Source organism: Corapipo altera, unplaced genomic scaffold (assembly GCF_003945725.1).
Source record: "Corapipo altera isolate COAL_440 unplaced genomic scaffold, ASM394572v1 0, whole genome shotgun sequence".
NCBI classification, from domain to species: Eukaryota; Metazoa; Chordata; class Aves; order Passeriformes; family Pipridae; genus Corapipo; species Corapipo altera.
Window position 1 is genome coordinate 59,587,520 of NW_020884872.1, and position 20,813 is coordinate 59,608,332.

Sequence of the window (20,813 nt, forward strand, 5' to 3'; positions counted from 1 at the left end):
AAAATCGTCTCCTGAGGGACTAACACATTGTTTTTATGGCTATAGCACCCTGACCTCCCTGCTAGGGTCAGCCACCATTCAGAGACAGGGAAGCAAGTGTTCTTTTTACCCCATCCACACAATGCCGTCTTTCCCCACAGACAAGCCTCCTGAATCCCCGTGCACAGCAGGTAAACGAACTAACATGACTTCTTAGACATTACCCACCTTTGTTTCTACGATATACTGCTGTCAAGATCCTCTGTCACACCCTAATCTTACATTATATACAGAAACAAATTAAAGTTGGAGAGAAAAAAGACACAAGTTCAACTTTTCAAAGATGCTTCTTCTTATATTTACTTCATTATACATAATTGGGTATGGAAAAACTTGTCATTCACTTCTGAATTAAAAGTAAGATTGCATTTGCAGTATTAAGTCGAATTTTTGGTTTAGCTTCACTTTTTCCTGTGTCAAATATTCTCCCCTTTACAAAGAGCTAAACATTAATTTCACTGCTTTAGTCAACAGCCACTGCAGTGCTTGCACAGTAGTTGCAATTCCACCAAAGGAAAAGCAATATTTATCTTAAAATAAAAAAACATTCAAGTAATTTGTCATTGAACCCTTAAGTTTCCAAATCAACCCTACTGGCTTCCTAAGAAAGTCTGCTTTCCATTTAATGTTAGTTTTAAATAATTTTCTAAATGCACTAATATTGCTAATACACTTATCCACGTATTCTTTGGCCCTGAAGTTATGTGAAAAATGATAAAAGTTAATGCAGTATTAACTAGAATTACCATGGAATAAATTAAATACATTTAATCACAATTAAATTCTTACAATTTAGATTTCTTTCCCACAAAATCTATTCATTGTTTCATAACTCATCGGTTTATAACATTTATGTAGTGGCTGAACTGAATCTGATTTTTCCTCTTAATAACCTTCTCAAGTATTCCAACTACAGCTAAGTTAATGCATGTACTAGTTTTACAAAGTGATGAGTAGAGAACAGAGGGAAGAAAGCTGCAGCATGTTATCTACAATCTCTTTTCAGTTATTGTGACAGAAGAGAGGAAAATCCTGCATTCTATTTACTCTGTAGCACATAAATTACTTAGCTTAATAAGCTTTCACTTGCAATATACATGTGAGCCTCCATTACAGTTTAGATACCTGAATTTACTTCTTGTTCTTTGCTTTCATTGGTAAGAGGATTATCATGGAGTTTCAAGTAGATTTCAATTGCTGATCGAGCAGCTTTGAAGTAGAAGGCATGTCTCCTGAGCACATCTTCTAGTCTCAAGAGGTCTACATAGGCACGAAGAGTCATCTTTCTCATGCAGTATGTGTGGAAGTCAAATTGATCATCTGTTATCTCAAAAAAGTGCTTCAAGGAAAAAAAAAGACACTCATATACTCATCCCTTGCTTAATATATTTTTTTATTAGATAGAGGTGAATAAAGTTACAACTGATATTATTTACAGGCAATATTTAACAGACATAGAAATGTCTGTCCAAAGAACCTATGGGGAGGGGAAAAATCTCAGTTTGTTAACAAAAACTACAATGTGATTGTTCGGACTTAGGTACTCTAAGAGCCAAGTGAAATGTGACTCTTCTGATTGAAAACACAATTGTTAGAAGACAGCATAAAGTTAATGTATAAATAGTTCTGTAGTTAGAAGACATGGTATTATATTGAAACCTTTTCACTTCAAATAATAGTCTTTCATGTAATGGCTAGAGACGACATCTGTTACAATAAATCATCAAGTATCAAGTTGGTTTTAGAAGTCAACATACTAGAAGCTTTATACGCTTCTATAGCATATAAAATCATGTTGATTACATCAACAAATATCTTCACTAGTTTATGAGAAATACTGAGGAAGCAATTGATGGTGTTTGCACCTACTTACCCTTTCTACTTCATGACATTTTTTCAAGGCATCACCATACTTCCCTAGCCTTTGATAAGCTGCAGCACATTCAGTCTGGAACCACATACACTGCATCTCATTAAGGTTTTCCATAGCAGAAGTTCCTTCCTGAAAGAAGTGTCATTGTCACTTTTTGCTCCTATAATTTCCCAGCTGCTTCTTTCTACTACGACTAGTTTCAGGCCATGAGTAGCAAACAATCAATCCTTCAGCTACTTGGAATACAATAGAAAGCAGACAAACACTCAGTGGCTGAGGATAATACTTGTGATATTCTACGCTCCCCAAGATAGAAAGGAATAGATTGAAATTATTAAAAAAACCCAATTACCTGAAGATTAGTGTCTCAATGGATTTTTAAGATTACCTCATGCTTGTATACACAGTCTTACTTTTACAATGTGACGGCAGAAACAAGACTATTTAAAAAAATTCCTGAAGTTCAGCAAACACTTTTAGCTGTTTTTTCCCTGTCAGGCAAGTGGCATCCACCAGTCTAAAAACCCACCAATATATTTACTGCTTTATCATGTAGTATGAGTTTCTTGGAATTTGTTGGTCTACATAAATGAAGTTAGATTTATACTTGATATTTTGACAAGAAAAAATCCTCAGATTGAGACTTCATAGTTTCAATGCTCTAGATGAGAATAAGTAAACTGAAAAAACATTCCACATATCATGAATACTAGCCACCAAGTTTTCAGAACAGTCTTTATAGCAGAAAGAAGACCCAGTTCAACTCACAAGATTTAATTACTTAGGATGAGATTTATCCTATCTTTCCAGATACCTATGATAAAGTTCTGTGTTTCTAACACTTCTGACAAGCATACACGATGAGTTGTCTTCATATTTAGTTACATAAGTGATATAGAAATCTGGTCTTTAGGAATCCAAATTTTGTTCAATGTCAAAAATACAGTTATCCCATCTTTTAAGGACAGACCTTGTTTTAACAAAGTTTTGGTCAGTAATACTAGCTTAAAGAAACTAAATGTTCAAGTCTAAACTAATTTATGTTAATGCTAAATCATCCTGTGCAGTTAGCTCAGATGAGATACTACTAACAGGAAACAGTAGGTTTTGCAAAAAAGGTATCCATCAGATGCATTTCCAGAGATGTACTTAGAAGTATAGCAATAAAAGGTACTTCTGGACAACTACCTTTGAACAATCATTTTTTCCATATTTACTAGGTCTATACAGCTCAAGCATTGCATCCATCTCTGGGGCCCCCAGTATAAGAGGAACATGGGTCTATTACAGCAGATTCAGAGAAAGGTCATGAAAAATCAGAAGGCTGGAACACCTGTCCTGTGACAAAAAGCTAAGGGAGTTGGGGTTTGCCCTGGAGAAGAGCAGGCTCCAGGGAGACCTTACAGGAGCCTCCCAATATATAAAAGAGGTTCATAAGACAGACAGGAAGAGACTTTTCACCAGGGTCAGCAGTGACAGGACAAGGGAAGTTGTGAATGCCCTGTCTCTGGAAGTGTTCAAGACTGGGTTGGACGCAGCTTTGAGCAACCTGATTTACTCAAAGATGTCCATACTCATGGCAGTGGGGTTGGACTTTAAAAGGCCTTTTTCAATACAAACCATTCTGTAATTCTATATAGTTCTTCACCACTAAATGTAAGAACATTATATTAAAAATGGGCATTAATAAAGGATTTTTTTATCTGGGTCAAAAAATTATGAGTGAAAAATAAACCAGCAGAGAGCAAAACCTCTCTTAATTAAAGCAATATACTTGCCCTCGTGAATTTAGAGCACATCTCCTCTGCATCCTTCACCATATTTGCTCGCAGCATGTATTTAGCGCATTTAGAATTGATAAATCTGTCTGCAGTATCCAAAGACTGTGCTTCATCCATCCATTTGGCAGCTTCTTTTATATTACCTACATGCTGTTAGGGAGAAATTAAATAGTTAACTTTCAGTATAAACCTACTATTGACCAACTCCTGAAGTCTATAGTTAGTGGTATTTCTCTGTCAGAAGTAACAAAAGCCAGTATTATTGTTCACTCCCCCCACTCCCAGAATTTTTTTCAGAATGACAAGTTTTTGTAAGTTGTGACTGGCTTTGCAAAACCCAAACAAAAGGGTTTTCATTCTCTTCTTGACAGAACAGTGCCAAAAAACAAACCCACACGAAAACTGATGCCCATAACCACTGCTAACTGAAACACAATCCACACATTCACACCCGTTTGATGGGTTGATTTTTTTTTGTCATAAACAAAGTACTCCACATGTCCAAATTCACTTTTTACCTTGTAAATTTTTGCTTTTAAATAGAACAGTTCTATTAACGTTGGAGTGCTTGCAATTGCAGCATTAATGTAATCCAAGGCCAAAGAACACTGGCCAAGTTTGTCAAAGTGCTGTGCCAGGAAATACCGAACCCAAAGCAATGTTGTTGGGGGCTCTTTCTCTCCATTTTCTGCAACAGAACCAAAAAGGTTACAATAACTGGTAAGGCTGAAGACTGCTATTTGAAAAACAAACACAAAAACCAAAGTTTGGCAAATTCAGCAAATATTTCCTGTGATGAATTAATTTACTAAAACATATAACTACTTTTTTTTTTTGCAAAAAGTATCAGCACCTGAACAGTTCTTCATAACTTCCATGAACAGTATTAGTAATTACAGGGTAATTAATATAAGACCATAGAAACTTACCACATGTACTAAAAAGGTCACAAGTTTTCAAAGAGGCTTCATAACCAGTAACAAGCTCCTGGATGGTAGAAACCTACATATAAAAAAATATGTGCTTAAGTTATGCTTTACTATCATTTTAACAGAAACTAACACATTGAAAAGAATACTTCAGCAAATTAGAGAAACTATATAAAAAACTTCTACTTAATTTGATAAAACATGGATGTGTCTTTACATAGTTTACTTCACTTTTTACAAGCTTTGATCATTCGTTTTAACGTGGCAGGAAAACAGGTTAATCTTAGGCAGTTTAAGCCAGAAAAGAATCAAGTACATTTGGTTAGTATCCTCTTGAACAAAAACTCCTAAGTACAACTTAATTTATGCTATTAATTTTGAAACATTGAAACTCAGCCAGTTAAAGAAAGCTGATTTGAAAAAGATTGCATGAACTTCCCACAGCAGCAAAAAATCAGCAGAGACTTCTGTGGTTTTCTGGCAGGCTGATGTGTACTATTAATGATTTTTGTTTTGTTTGAATGGTATTGTTGCCTAGAACATGGACTGCATCTTTTGACATAAAAATCTATATACTGATTGATTTAAGGCTAATGCTTTCTGAAATCAGACCTTGCCAACAATATGGTTTCTCAAAATTCACCCATTCATTTTTGAGCTCACACTATACAAGTCTGACATTTACAGTAAATACAAATGTTAGTACCTGTGCATTTCATGACAATTAACTATTCCAACACCAGGTCCATTGTTCAAAATGCCACTTAGTACTTCTAAACATTTTATGAAATGCTCAACCTGTTTTGTAGCTACGTTCTAAACATGCCTGCCATATGCAGCAAGTAACCAACCGGCCTCGTAAGAACAATACTAAAGAAAGAAATATGATCTAGGTATATATATGCTTAAAACACATAGGGGACTTAAAAAATAAGATCTGACTGTAAGCATCACAGGATAATGGCTACATTCACCAATTAGGTGAAACCTGTAGATGGTAAAAAACTACAACTTCAATGGTTAAAAGTAAGATGATCCTATATGCAAAAAGTTGGTTGCAAGAGTAAAATAAAATTGTGGAGAGACAGCAAAATTTAAAAAAGCACATATTGACAATGCATGCATCCTCTTCAAGATGCATTTTGGGACAGGTGGATAAGGGAATAAACCTTGTTCTAGAGGACCGAAGTATACAATTTGAAGGATACTACTTTATTTAACCCAATTCAGCACAATAGGTATGAATTGCCAAACATATTGTGTCAAAGAGACCAGATAAGACAACACACCCAAGTCACACACAGCCAGTGTAAATGTCTGAAAAGTATAATAAAATGTATAAATGCACATTTTGGAAAGTTCTGGGCAAATCTCACAAGAAATGGGTTTTGGTAGCAAAATCTCACAAAGTATAAAACCTTACTAGACTTCAAATAACTACAAAGTGAGAAAGGAACGTGAAGAAGTCATAAGTAAATGTATTTATTTGCCTTTGTCCATTAAGTTGTTCTCTGGCCTGCCTCAGACACCTGTTCGTTGAAAGAAATCTTCAGCAACCTCAGAAAGTATTTGAAGACTGTTTTCTCTAAAATGAGGTTAAAAGCAGAAGCATCTGCTTCAGGTAGCACGCTTGCAGTGTGTATATGCAACCGTGTGTTATTTCCTTGCTGCTTTTCACTGCCACTTACAAGTACCCCCAGTTATTCTCATCTGGCTGCTAGTAACCTCAAACTCCTCTGAGACCAGCTAGCTTTGCTAGACTGTGAGTGAACTGTAAAGAGAGAAAGACCCCTTCCTTTCTTTAAAAGCACACCCCACCACCAAACTCGACATAAAAATGTTTCCATTACTGCACACTCGGGAGTATGGCTTCACACCTGGACAAAGACCATGCTACCACCAAAACCAAGGGTGCCACCACTTCTGAGCCACATGTGCCTGGTCCCTGCTTTGGGTGACTGTGAGTGGTTGTATCCAGGCTTATGAGCGATATCCTCCCTGTTCCACCTCAGCATACCCACACCAAATTATTAGTTACCTCATCAGGGGGAACTGGCAGTGGACAGACTTGGGGCACCCTAGTATGAGGGTCGTCAAGCAGCTTACATGAACAGTGAAATCAAATACTCTGAGTATTGAGGAGATGGAGAATACCAAACTGTACTGTGTTTTAAAAGATGTCAAGTTCTTCCAAATTCAGAACTCTGCAGTGATTTTGGCTTTTACAGCTCAAGAAAACACATTGTAACTGCCATTCTGAAAGCTACTATGAACAATAAATTTGGAAACAAGTATTCAGAGAAAGCAACAGCTAAAAAAAAATAATTCAAATGAGTTAGTTGGGTTATTGCAGACATCCTTGATGAAAATGACACTATCTTTGTTTCCCAAAATTACTCAATCTTTTTCCCTTCCTTTTTATGCTTATGCTTTAGTCTCTTGCTAGTAATTTAGGAAAATAATTCCAGGTTCAGGTGCTGCTTCAGGGAGCAAACTATCTGGAAATCTGAACCCTAATTTCTGTGTCCATACGAACTGCAAATTTAGCAGCAAAATCTGTCTTTTGAATTTGCTACCATCTACTACCTGTATTCTGAAAGTCACCACTGTCATCTTAAAGGCAATAATATCTTACTATTTCTAAAAGCTACATCATTCTTCATAATTTTATAATTTCTAAAGATTAAGCTGAGGTATCTGTAAATACCATGACACTGACAATGAGCTGATTTCAAACAAAATTATTTGAGGAAAACAGTTACAATTATTTTCCTAAGTTATTATAACAGCATAACTGAAGTCATGAACAAATGTCACGTTTCATATGACAAGACTGGAGCCAATTCCAAAACTGGGGCCACCAGGTTCAGAAGTCTCTTAAGTAATCAAAATTCGAACCTCAAACCTTTTCATAGTTCACTGCCTACACCTTTCATTTCATTACAGAAGAATAATGAGCTAAGCAACAGGAATCCAAGGACAGAAAAATAGGCTTTAGCTTCCCCCATTTGCACAGACAAGTGAAGTGCTCGTTTTTCCACCTATACCCTATATAAAGAGTAAAACTGCACATGCTCACAAACCACTACAGATTCCTGCCAACAGTAGTAATCCTGAAAGTTAAGAAAGCATCTTTCATACTTTGTACTACTTGAAACAAAGACTCCATAGAGGTCACAATGCTCTTTTTTCCATTCCTGTGCAGTTTGTTTCCACCAAAAAGGACAGTTCTGTAAATGAACTTGCTGCAGAGTACCCACAGGGAACTGCTGTTCTGTAGCTTCAAAAGAGTCCTCATCATCTAGGAAAAATGGGATACCTAAAGACTTAATGACAAATTAAGCCTTTCAACTGCACCTTGTGCCAGAAAACCATGTTGACATTAACAACTACATCAGGAGTGTCTTTCAAAGACACAGAAATATCCAATACATGCCCTGAAGCAATACTCTAAATGTCTCATGGGAATACAGAAACAACAATAAAAGCATTCCATAAGAGTACTATGTGAATACTTGAAGCCTTTGCTACAATGAGATGTTATCTAAAAGAGTGATAAGAAGATGCTCATAACGTGTAGAAGCAGTATCACTGGACCCTGAAAAAAATACTTATGAACTTAGTTTCAAGTAAATTAGACCGAAAAAACAACACAGTTGCTAGATCAGAGTTCTGCAGAAGGCCTTTGATGACAATTTTGAACAGGGTTTGCAGTTGGTCTGTGGTACACAGTTAGTTACACCAAAACGAGCTTTTCTTGAGCTGTCTCCATTGTCAATCCACTTCCAAGACAGTGGTAATCAATTCACACGTCCACACAAAGCCAGCCAACAGAGCTGAAAGCTGAACCCACAAAACAGTGAAGAGGCCTACTAGAAAAAGTTGGTTCCTTGTTTTTCTTTTTATTCTATGCTGTCCACACTATTTTAAACAAAAGCTTCCCCAGCAACAGCTTAGCACTAGAAAAAGCTCTGATGCAATAACAGCACAAATAAGAACATCTCCCTTTGCTCACAGAGACACCTTCACAGCCTCTCTGTTGTCACTCAATTACTTGTGATGAATCAGACAGACATACAGCTTGGCAAGGAACTTGTAGTCTCTTCTTGAAAAGGGTGCCTAGAGAGACTGTGGTGGAGGATCATGGGTTCAGACCCCATTAAGCTCTGCCCACATGGTAAATTTGCAACCTGAAGTCCCCATCTCTACAAATGCAGGCACTTAGATGTGAAATTTCAGGCCTGCAAAAATAATTAGAAATGGTAGCAGAAGCACACTTCTGATAATCCACTGTATCCACCATGGACCCATCACATGATTAACAGTATTTCAATCCAGGGCATATTAACCATACCTTTCTGGATGGAAATACTGATGGGAAAGAAGTTTCAAATAAACAAACTGCCAATAGACTCAAAAAGGAAAAAGCTCATAAATTCAATTAACCACATGGCAGGAAAAAGGGCAGGGGCAAAAGGGCAGCTATACATTAGAAGTGTTTTACTATGGCCTAACGAAGACAAGACGCAACTTCATCTACAGCCAAGAGGTGATTGGCATGAATTGAGATGTGCTTTTTATTCAGGCAAAGAACAAAGCATGCCAAACACACGAGCCAGCTGGCACAGTTGCACTGCACAAAAGGTCCAAGTTCAGGCTCTTCCAATGTATCCACACAAGAAGGTGTTTATGGGCAGCCACCTAGAAAGTTGCACTTCAGTATATAATTTCACATCTATAAGCTTACACAGTTCAGAGAAGAACTAAAAAATTTCTGCAGCAAGGCTCACACTGGTTGATTTTGACTGTTTTAAAGTAACATTCTTCCACTATTTAAAATATGTCCCATCTACCCCCTTTGAAACTTCAGATTTATCAGTATAAAAAGGAAAAGCTGTAGGGTATGCAAGTGACTGAATACTTCCATTTTTAGTCATGGTAACTTACTTGGAACAACTTCCTAGTCTCACTTGAAAAGTTTCTGCTCCACAACCTTTCATATAGCTGATACAGATTTCCCTCACCCAATGAGGTTATGAACCACAGAACAAGCTTATATAACATTCGAATAAAGTACTCCAATTCTGAAAGCCTATTCAGCTGCTTACAGAGAACTTCCATGGCTTACACTTTAGTATATGGCTAACATTTGAATGCAATAAAAATCACAGTCAATTAAAAATTATTTTACCAACTCATGCCATGAAAATAAAAATGGAAAACTCTAAAAAGTAGCCTTTTACTAAACACAAATCGCATTAAATTTCTTATCCGCCTTTTGACATATGTCAAGTACACAGCTTTACTATTTTGTGTAACCCTCAATGAAAGTGTTGCTTTAAAACTATCAGCAATTCAGATGTAGGTGGATCTCTGGTTTTAAATTTACTGAACTGAGCCATTAATCCTCACTCCTGCTTCCCTGAGAAAACCATTGTTAAATGTGTGCATATGCTCATACGTACACAGGGAAACAAAAATCTTTACCCACACTAAAACACACATCTAAAGGCAAGTTTCACACCCAGTTAAATTTATCTAAAACAGAGTCAACGGCCAAAAAAAAGTGAAATCAGTGAGTTTTCATTCAGATCTGTTCCTCAATTGCATTTGTTAAGCAGCTGCTCAGAATCTTGCACCCTGTTTTGGTGAAAACCTAGGTATTCTACAGTCAGGTTCCTGTACCTGTAGAAACACCTTTCTAGTCAGCTTGTAATTGGTCATCTTGACCCAGATAGCAGAAAAATGTTATTATTCTTCTATAAAGCTAATCCTATGGTATCATGGTTAGTCGCCAACTTCAGCATTTCTCAGTGTGCAGTAGCTAAGAAGACATTTATCCTCAGGAATTTCACCAGAGAGCTACCAGCTTATAAGGACTGGCCAGCCAGAAAGCACTAACTCTGCAGCACCATCTTTAAAACTGTTACTGTCCCTTGCCGCCAGCACTAACAATAGGTAATCCTGAAATAAAACAAGTGATACTTTTTCTAGTGTCAACAGCACAAATGAACACACGGGCTATTTGAAATACTGAACTCCAGAAGAAAAAGCTTCCCCCATTTATATTAGTCTAATTTGTTATTTGTCATTCAAAAAGTAACTTGTAATATAGTATTCTGTACACTTGCTCTGCTAAAGCAGCACTCCCTTAAAAATAATGCTATGTACCAGCATAACCAATCAGAAAGTTTATAGTAGCAGTAGTATTTGATAAACATGGCAATTGTTTTGTAATTTTGACTAAACCATGCAACATTTCTAGTCATATGTGACTGCATTAACCAGTTTTTGTTTCCAGCTTATACACTGGAAACATATTTTTGTCCCATATGTAACAGGTTTTGCACTTCCAAGTTATTCTTAGAGAATTCTCAGCTAGGGGAAAGCTGCTTGGCACACCGGCTGTGTAGACAGCAGAGCACTCAACCAGAATGGCAAACGAGTCACAAGAACATTCTTCATTACAGAATTTACTGCTGTTATGAAGAGGTCTAGTATGGTTATGTTTATACATTGAAAGTACAACTGCACAAGCTCATTCAGAGCCTGGCAACAGTATTAGAAGATCAGTCTCATGTACAATGACTATAAATACAAGAGCCAGACATGAATTTTCAGTGCTTCAAATGCAACAATTTGAATATTAAAACAAATTCTTAAAAGTTATTTTAAAATCAATACTCCAAATATCTTTATCAACAAACTGTTATGGTATCTACTTGGGATGGAAAAACACAGGATTGATTCAGCCAGACTTGAAAATGGGGTCTTCTCTTTGTTAGGAACTTAGAATTCCTCTAATCTTTTTCATGAAAGGTAGCATCTTTCCATTCAGAAAATAACAAAAGTATTACTAAAGTAGTTAAATAATTTTTCAAATTCAACTACACATCTAGCTGTTATCAATATAATAGTTTAACTTCCCTCAAAAACTTATGGAAACTTCAATGAAAATGTATATTGGCTATAGGTGTAGCAATAGTAAAGCTACAGAACAAAGTAGGAACATGAGTGTTCAGTTGTATCATATTAAGTAATGTGACTATGAGGATCATATGTCACTTCTACGCAGGCCTTTTTAAGAGAAAGCTAACACAGATTAGCAGTTTACAAAACTGGCAATGAGAAGTTACACAATTTAGAAAATGTCAGTGTAGGCCTCTAGAGTTCAGTAGTACCAGCAACATCACAGTCAGAACAGACTTACTGTCCCAGGAAAACTCTCCCAATAGTGGTCAAGCTGCCTGTACAACACAAAGTTAAAACACAAGCCTAGGGACTGCATGAAAGACTATTAAAAGTTGGTTATTTAAATTTCTTTTCTGATTTTACACTTGGAAACACTCATCTTTTACTGCATTTTCAAACTAAGCTATAGAAATTTAACATGTCAGTCTACAACTGAAGCCTGTATGTACTTTAGAGAAGCCTACTCATTTATGTGCTATTTTCAACTACATGAAGAGCTCAAAAAAAAGTGTATTGCTGAAATGTATTAGACATCTTTCATCTAGGAACTAGCCCAAAAGGATAGACAGACTATAACTGGGATATTGTTTTTCCCCAGAAATACTGTTAGAGACATGATGGAGCCTTATGAAACAGACTCCCACAGGCAGTCATAAATTGCAAAGTTGTGCTAGGAAAGCACTTCATATGGAAGACCGAGGATCTGATGTCTACCCATTTTTTTTAATGCACTGCATCCCACTCCAGATGAATGTGAATTTAATAATGAACTGCAAATATCTGGTAAGTTATAAAAACTGACACTTTCTTGATATGAGCGTAGTACAGAAGAAAAACAATACTAAAATTCAGACATGACTAGCTAGCTCAGACTTACTGTTCCAACAGCAGTCCTGTGTCTGAGTTACACTAAAGCCAAGAGGTTGTAAGGTACAAATGAAGAAGCCATTCTAAAGCAACTACAGACACCAAGCAACACAATATAAAGCATTGTTATATGTTTTTTCCTGAAGAGCACTTGTCTCATTTAACATACACCCGAGAGTGAATGAAATGGGAAAGAAATGGTATAGTGTTCTATGGAAGCACTGAACACCAATAAAGATTTTTTCATTTTCATTTGCCTTAAAATATGCAGGACCAGATTTTCTAATATGCTGAGGATTCGGTATCAACTAAAGTCAGTTAATGTTTCTGAAGATAAACATTCCTAAAACTATAAATCCTAGGCTATATGATCAGTGTTTGGAGAATTCAGCCTTGACATCTTACTGGCTACTTCAAATGTCTCAAATGGACAACATATCCCCTTTTTATTGTATTGTGTCAAGACTAGTAACTTGTGAAATGTGTCATAAGCCACAGCATATGAGAAAACTGCCAAACAAAAAATTTGCATTATATCACAGTATGTAAACATTCAGAAAAATACTGTTAATTTTAGAGCATCTGACTTTCCAGTTAGTTTTGCTATTACTAATGATCCAGTCATTAAACTGTTGACACAATGAATTAACATAGTAAAACGAGCTTGTGCTGAAAGTTTTAAGATTCATAAGAAAACAAATTCAGAGCAAACCAATACTCTAAGATGTCACTGTGGTCATCACAAAACTAATTTAATGATTTTTTCTGAGAGTTTTTGGAGAAGTTTGCGGACTGCACTAAAAAAGCAAATCATTCCACATGAGCAGAGCACCAGGAGGAGCAACTATGAGCAGAGATATTGAGAGCATTTCTTCTGGGTCTTCAATCTAACTGTTATTTAGAGCAGTTAATCTCAACATAGATTATGCAGACTAAAAAAGTTCTCTTGATAAAGTAGTTTGTAAGTCAGCTGGCTACACCTGTCAGCTCTTGGCTTACAAGTTACCTCACAGACCCAAACTGTCAGCCATCCACATGTTTTACACTACCCATTCTCACTGCAGAGTGGAAGGATCCTATCCTTGCCATACCTACAACAAAACTTCTCATCCTTCTTCTTCCTTCACTTATTTTAAAACTTCCTTACTCCTCCTTATGATCCACTTCTATAGTAGAAATGCTATCTTTTGCTATCAACACACCAGTTGTTAACCAAATCCTGAGAAAGTCCACTTCCCAGATTTCCCCTCCTGGAATTTTAACTCAAAGACACAACTTCCTAACACTTGCACTGATGGAGTCAGTATAAACAAAAGGTTGTCCTTGGTTACTCTTACAGAGCTATTTCTTGTTAAAATGCCAGAAGATTTTTAGCAGAACTAATGTTTTTCACTTCCTTACGCAATCCACCAATAATTCACAGAGGACATCTAACTTAAAAAAAAAACAGTGGCAATTTGCTTTATATTCCTTTAGCTTTCCACATCAAGGAAGAAATATGCCTTCTTTCCAGAAAGGGTTAAAGAAATATCTTCACTGAAGACAGCCTACCTTCCTGTGTGGACAGTCCTACACCTTTTTTTGAGACTGTTGTTTCTGATGTTTCTTCCAGCCAGACATTTTCTCTCATCCAGTACTTCCTCACAGTCTCCACAATTTTAGATACTCAGAAAAAGGGCACATGTGCACTAATGTCGAGCTTCAATGGAATCAACCAATGCACCTGCAACACAATCGACGTAAACCTTGATGTTTACTAATTGAAGATCTTCACTCTTTGGACTTTTTATCTCATGGATAGAGAGACCAGCACATAGAAGGAACCAAAGAGTATTTTTGAACACTGTTCAACTACAAAAAGAGTTTTCTGCGGAGGAGGTGGGGGTAGAATTCCAAGATCCTCCTCTTGTGAGGAACATTAGCACATAAGGCTGTTCACAGTTATTTCTAATACACCTGGACAGTAGCTTATGGAATGTGAAAATTACTATATCCCATGTAATTGCTTATACTTGGTTATTAGCTTCCAGAACAAACATTCTGCCATGTGACACAGTTACATTGACTCTGAACAAAGACTTTGCATAAACAACAAAACTCATAATAATGCAGTGGCACTTCTAAACACTAGCTGTTGCTTCCCAAATATGTAAAAAAGCCTACAGCTTCATCCTGACATAATGAGTGTTATACCAACTGTGTGAATTTTATTCAAGCAGAAAGATATCAATAGAAAAAATATAGTTTAAATAGCCAAGTACACTTGCTATTTAGAAACTAAAAGAAGTCTGATAAAAAGATTTAATAAGCCTCCATGTTATATAGTAGGCTTTTTAAATTAAAGGTGCAGCATAAGAGAAAATTCAAGGAGAATGGTTATACTTTGCTGATACCCATATTTTACCAACCTACTTCAGATAAAGTACTAAGTAAAGTATAAAAACTATGAAACCACTTGTAGCACAAAAGAAGAGCCCAGCAGCTCAATAGTAAGTCCTTTTCCCTGTATAGACTAAGACACCCATATCACAGTACTCCATGTACACACAGACTACATTGTGTTGAGACATTTTCCTTGTAAATGCTCCATGTTTCTTAGCAGGTAAATAAACCATATATAAGTCACATTTCAAAACTTTTCATTAACATAATAGTACTTGAAGTGGTTATTCCAAAAGTCTCCACAAATCATGAAAATGAAACTGTTCATACTATTTCAAAAGTATCAACCCTAAGTAAAAAATCCACTACATTTCTGTTTTTCAAAGCTGTGTTTTGTTTAGATAACATTTTGAAGTTATAGCGGAAAGTAGATTAATAAAAACCTCAAACCACAACCACAAGTTTCCTTATGTAGGATGAATTTTTTTATTATAACCTCTCCTGCTATCCTCCCGTATATCTCATTTGCTTAGAATTAATTCATTTTAGTTACTCACCTACAATTCTTACTACTTAGTCCTTGGTTTAAAGTCACAAAGACAACAAATTCACTTTAAAATGCAAGTTACCTCCAAGTATGCTTATGAATTGATGATGCAAAACTTTAGTATTTTATGGCAAGATCAGGAATATCAAGTGAATAAATCTCCAAAGGCAATACAAGAACAATGTGTTTAAAATGTTAAGTAAAAGAAACTATTTCTTTTTTCAGAAATAACTACCGTTCTTCAAAACACATTATCATCACTGGCCTGACTACAAACAAGCACTTCCTGTAGCATGTGAGGGTTTTTTGAATTATGCCTGTGGATTTTCCAAATGAGGACAGCCAGTATTTTTTACTTTCCCATGTTCAATCCAACCATCTTTTCAAGCTTGCCATTGCAGAAATGGTTGGTTGAGCAGCTCCACTTTTAACTAAATAGTACAACATATTAAGAAAAAAGTTGAGCACATATTTATAGCTGTACAGATTCAGAAACTGGTGCTCAAACCCCTGCACTGCTCTTTCAGCAAAAATGGCAACTGAAAGACAGGGTGGAATGGACAACTGGGAACGTGAAGTACTCTGTCCACAATTCAAGGTTCTTGGATAATCCATTCTGAGTTGCGTGACAGATTCACGAATCAGTTCCATGAGTAACATCATCTGTTGGAGTCCTACAAATTTGGTGCCTGTTATCCTCACCTTCAACACACACAGTATATAAAGATCAAGAACTCTTTCAGCATGGAATTTCTATATATTAAGACTTCAGGACGAGGATGACAGATCATGGGACTTGCGTTGTCACCTCCATAATGCAGGCTATTTTTGGGTAAAAGGCCATCTTCTCTTTAAACATATGCCACTGCAGTTGTCACTGTAGATTACAGTAAGACAACGGGTACAGGGAATACTGAATATAAGTAACAGTCATTAAAAATTGAAGTACTGATCTCCAAAACACAGTACCTCACTTGTAACCTGGCATATGGCATCTGTCAAGTATCAGACAACTGCACCACTGAGCACCTCTCAACAGCTCTGCATTTACACTGCACTGCACTGACCCCACCACAGTGTCACACCAGTAGTTCCTGTTGTATTATGTTACAAACGCCACCAGATTTGCTAGAACAAACCGTCTTCATCAGCAGGCAAGGTGAATGCAAGGTGAACATGAGCTATCTGACTCAAGAAATAATCTGGATGGTATTACAACTTTACTAGAATTTTATCAGTCCTCCACTCTTCCTTCACCAACTACAAGAGCACCACCAACTACTTCAGTGAGCATCTACATCAACAGCCTGGCCAAATGATTGCTGATTTCTAAGTTGGAAGCTTTAAGCAGCTCTTTCTCTTTAATTGAGACTATGAGCAGATGATCACTGACAAAACACCAAATGCACAACATTGTCTATTAGAATTTGCACTGTGAAACTTAGCAGAAATAAAGACAGATGCCATATGTGCCACTTTGAGAGCTCCAAAATCAAGACTGACAGATGAAGGACTGTACAGAAACAATTACTAGATCCCTTCATATCTGTAGATCACAACCTCAGCCTAACCCTGTTTCACTCCTAAACAATCAACCTGCTCTTTTGGCAAGTGCCTACCCTGACGTAGTAAGGCTTTTGACACTGTTAAAATTATGTACTTCCAAAAGGTTGTCTGTGTTACCACAGACAGTGTTAAAAGCCTTGCTGAAGTCGACATGCACAATATCAATTGCTCTCCAACCAACATACAAGTGCTGAGATAGTAATTTTGTCATACAAGGCTATAAAGTTAGTCAGGCATGAATTCCCCTTCACAAACACATCGTACCTACTCCCAACCACACTTTCTGGGTTTCCACAGCTTCACAAGGATTGAGATGAAGCTGACTGACCCATAGCTTCTCAGATCCTCCTTTTCGTACTTCTTGAAAATAAGAGTAATGTTTGCTTTCCTCCAGTCCTGCGGAAACCCCATCCATCATAATAAAATTTCAAAGACTGACTGCAATGACACTGTCCAGTTCCAGCAGCAGTTGGAGATGCACCTCGTTCAGGTCCAATAAGCATGTGCACACCCAATCTGTTTAGCAGTTCTATAACGTGATCCTTCACTGCTGAGATTGTATGCATTTAAGAAAGCAATGGAAGTGACACCCACATACCCTCTAAAATCACAGAAGTGGTGTACATTCTGTATTGCCTTGATATACTCAACTTGCTACTTGATCAGCAACTCCTAGAAGACCTGAAGAAGAGTTACCACAAGTGTTGAGCTTGAAACGAGAACCTCATTAGGAAAGATGACAAAAAGCATTATCACGAAAGGTGCTTTGAATTTCTCTGGATTCTGCCCCATGAACAAGTTTGTAGTTGTGCTTCAGTTTGTTTTTTTTATTTAGCATAACAGCAAAAGTTGTCCATGAAGTCATTGGCAACTAGTATCTTCTGCTTTTCCTTGACACGTACAGAAATCCACTCTTAGGTATATATAAGAATAAACACAAGTATCATCAAGACAGGATTAAGGGCAACAACCAGGCATCAGTTAACCATCCACTGCCATTTTGTTGCACATAGTCTACTACAGAATACATGCAGACGCCCTACTTGACTCTCCTGTTCTAAGAAGTGCCCTATCAGAGAAGTAAATCATACCCAGAAGATCAAAACAAAATATCACCATATCCAATGTTTGCCTTGGTGCTAGCAGATGTGAGAAGATGCAGGTTGAGAAAGCATAAGAAACCCAAGTACCTGCCTGGGACATGTCTTCCTCTCAGGTGTAAGGATTTAAAAGAGCACAGTTGCCTGTCTCAAACACTGTCAAGGCCACAGAAGAAACTTGCCATAAGACAAGCCACCACAGCAGGAACTTAAGATAAGGGAAGAATTTGCAACAGGAAGGTGCTAGTTCCAGGTCTGATCAAGGTAAGATCTGGTTAGCACATTCTAGTTAACACATCCGGACAAAAATTCCCACTGTGGCAAACTGTGGGAAAGGAAGCAACTGCTCATACACATACCACCCCAAATTATGGGAACGGTACTGTGACCACCCTGTGAATACCCAGAACTTGGACTGTATAAAGGTGTTACCGCCAGAAGAACAACTCCAGGACTCCCACCACCAAAAAGCCCTGGATGAAGGACCAACAGGATGCTGGTGGATCCACGGGTGGTGACTACCTTCTGCTTGATCTCTCTCTCCCTCTCTTTTCTCTTTTTTTTCTATCTCCCTACCTCGCATTTACTGTCAAATAAAATCCATACTGTTGACTTCAGCATATTGTCTCATTTGCACCTTAGTTCAGGTAGAGGCTTCTCACTAACTGGATCATAACATTATTACATCAGGAAGATAAGACATCTGCTCTATCTGCCAATTAAAGCCATAGATGCAACGCATCAAAAGTCTAAACTGCAGATTTAGTGTCAACACCACCATGATTAGCATAGAGTGCCTTTCCTTTACAGGTAACTCTTACCCCAGAAATTCTTCCGTTTTGTGATAGAAATTACCCAGATAAATTTAACATGGAGGGGAAAGGCCCAAGAAAGACACAAACAGGGAATGAACTTAAAGTTTTGCAGAGCAGTAGGACATTCAGAGTTGCTTCAGGATATCTTAAACAATAGCCAAAAGCGAGAATGCATTTCAAGAGGAATTGTACAAACAGGCAAAGGTTGGTACTTGAAAAGGTGACTGAATTCATAGCCACGGTACACATGTTTACTGTGGAATCTCTGTAATAATTCTGTATTCTAAAAGCTATTTTAAAATCAGATATGCTTGAGGAATAGAACCCAAGTGGTTGGTGTCTGTTTCAATACATGCAACAACATGCAACAAATTATAAAAACACTTTGAGTCTATATTCATATTTTCCCCACTTAGTTTCTTCCTTCAGTTTAGAAGCCATACACTAATGCAGGTGACTAATTAAAATTTGATTAACAGATTAATTAAAGCATGTTCTTATGAGGACTGAATTTTCTATTTTTGACAGAAAACAGTAAATTGTTTCTGAATAACAGGTAGCAACCACTTAAAAACACCCCAAAAAAATTAAGAATATTCCTCTCTGATATGTGTAATTTCATAAAATCATGCTTCATAATATACTAATAAAATTTTCAACTCAACCCAACATGCACAGCTACAGTACCAACTTATGCAGGAAAGTGTGTGAACTTGATTTTGAAGAGATACCTGGTTTTGCCTTTTGTTTGTGATTCTTTTGCAAAGGCTATTTCACTGCACTTGTTCCATATGAGAAGAGTTCACATAAGTGATATTTAAGAGTCTGCAAGCTGTTAGAGCAACCCTGAAGTCAGCTGACTGACACATGAAGTGAAACACACTGTCCTTACAAGACACTACAAAGATCAGTTGAGAAAAATTAATATCAAGCTCAGAACTGAAGTTCCTTAACACTAGTAACCTGTAGGGAAAGGTCTCAGCTCTTGTCCAGATCACCCATTTCCCTTCCTTTTTCCAAACCCAACAGGTAAGTAGAACCTTGTACAGTACTTTTTACATTTGTGAGCTTTGCCTTTTATGTAACCACACTCCCTTTACCCTACTTCATTATGACCAAGAGTTTTCACATTTAAAAAGCCTCAGGCTGCCACATAAGGAATAAAAGGAAAGCATAACCAATTTCTTCACAACATGCAGTGGTTACTTCAAGAGATAAATGAAACAAACACAGAATGATGAACATTATTCTTCACCATCAAGCATTTTTTGAAAATACAAAGAAAGCCATTAAGACAGTGTTTCATCAAATGATAAAAAGTGATCTATGACTGAGTATCAATGATGTGTGACTGAACACAGTCTACATGATATTATAAACTTGCTTTGAATGAGACACTGAAAAAACACTGTAAGACTCAGTCTGACACCCTCCAATCCTCTATCACCCTCCAATTGACCTTGTCTTCAGTTGGGAAGATGTAGAATCTGGCTGTGTACCAAGGTAGTAAGTTAGGAAGTGATTAGTGCATGCCTTTGGTATCTGGAAAAAGGCAGCACAGTAACAATTATCACTTGAGAAATAACTTGAACTCTTTACATAACTTATCCTTACTCACCCATACAACCTGTAGAAAAGCAGTTACCAATACTATAAAAAACGTGAACAGACATCATCTCATGTCAGCCTTTGTCCGACATTTCATCCTGCAACCTGATGCCTCTCTCACTTCTTTTTTCAATATTAATTTTATGCTACAGAATGGGATAGATGTGCAACCAGGATACTGAACAGCTGGCATGATTTTTTAAATGATACAATATTTTTACAGTCAAAAGCTCTATCCACAGCACAATACATTGAGCAAGGTAAAATGGCAGTACAGTTTATAGGCAAAAGACAACTGGTAGCTCCATTTCTTCAGTCTAAACTACTTATGTCT

The 20,813-nt window shown here is 37.0% G+C and overlaps 1 protein-coding gene across 4 annotated transcripts in view; it reads right to left on the reverse strand.

Annotated features, from left to right (window-relative positions):
* Positions 1-20,813, reverse strand: part of NAA16 (N(alpha)-acetyltransferase 16, NatA auxiliary subunit) — a 65,446-nt gene that overhangs the window by 6,854 nt on the left and 37,779 nt on the right. For 3 of the 4 annotated variants that reach the window (XM_027649820.1, XM_027649809.1, XM_027649830.1), the window contains 5 exons: positions 4,623-4,695; positions 4,212-4,381; positions 3,691-3,843; positions 1,913-2,041; positions 1,165-1,378 (listed from right to left, as the gene is read on the reverse strand). In XM_027649820.1, the coding sequence (XP_027505621.1) occupies positions 1,165-1,378; positions 1,913-2,041; positions 3,691-3,843; positions 4,212-4,381; positions 4,623-4,695 (739 nt within the window). Of the gene's footprint in view, positions 1-1,164; positions 1,379-1,912; positions 2,042-3,690; positions 3,844-4,211; positions 4,382-4,622; positions 4,696-14,012; positions 14,185-20,813 lie in introns of those variants that run through there. The other variant, XR_003528698.1, reaches the window with a different exon arrangement.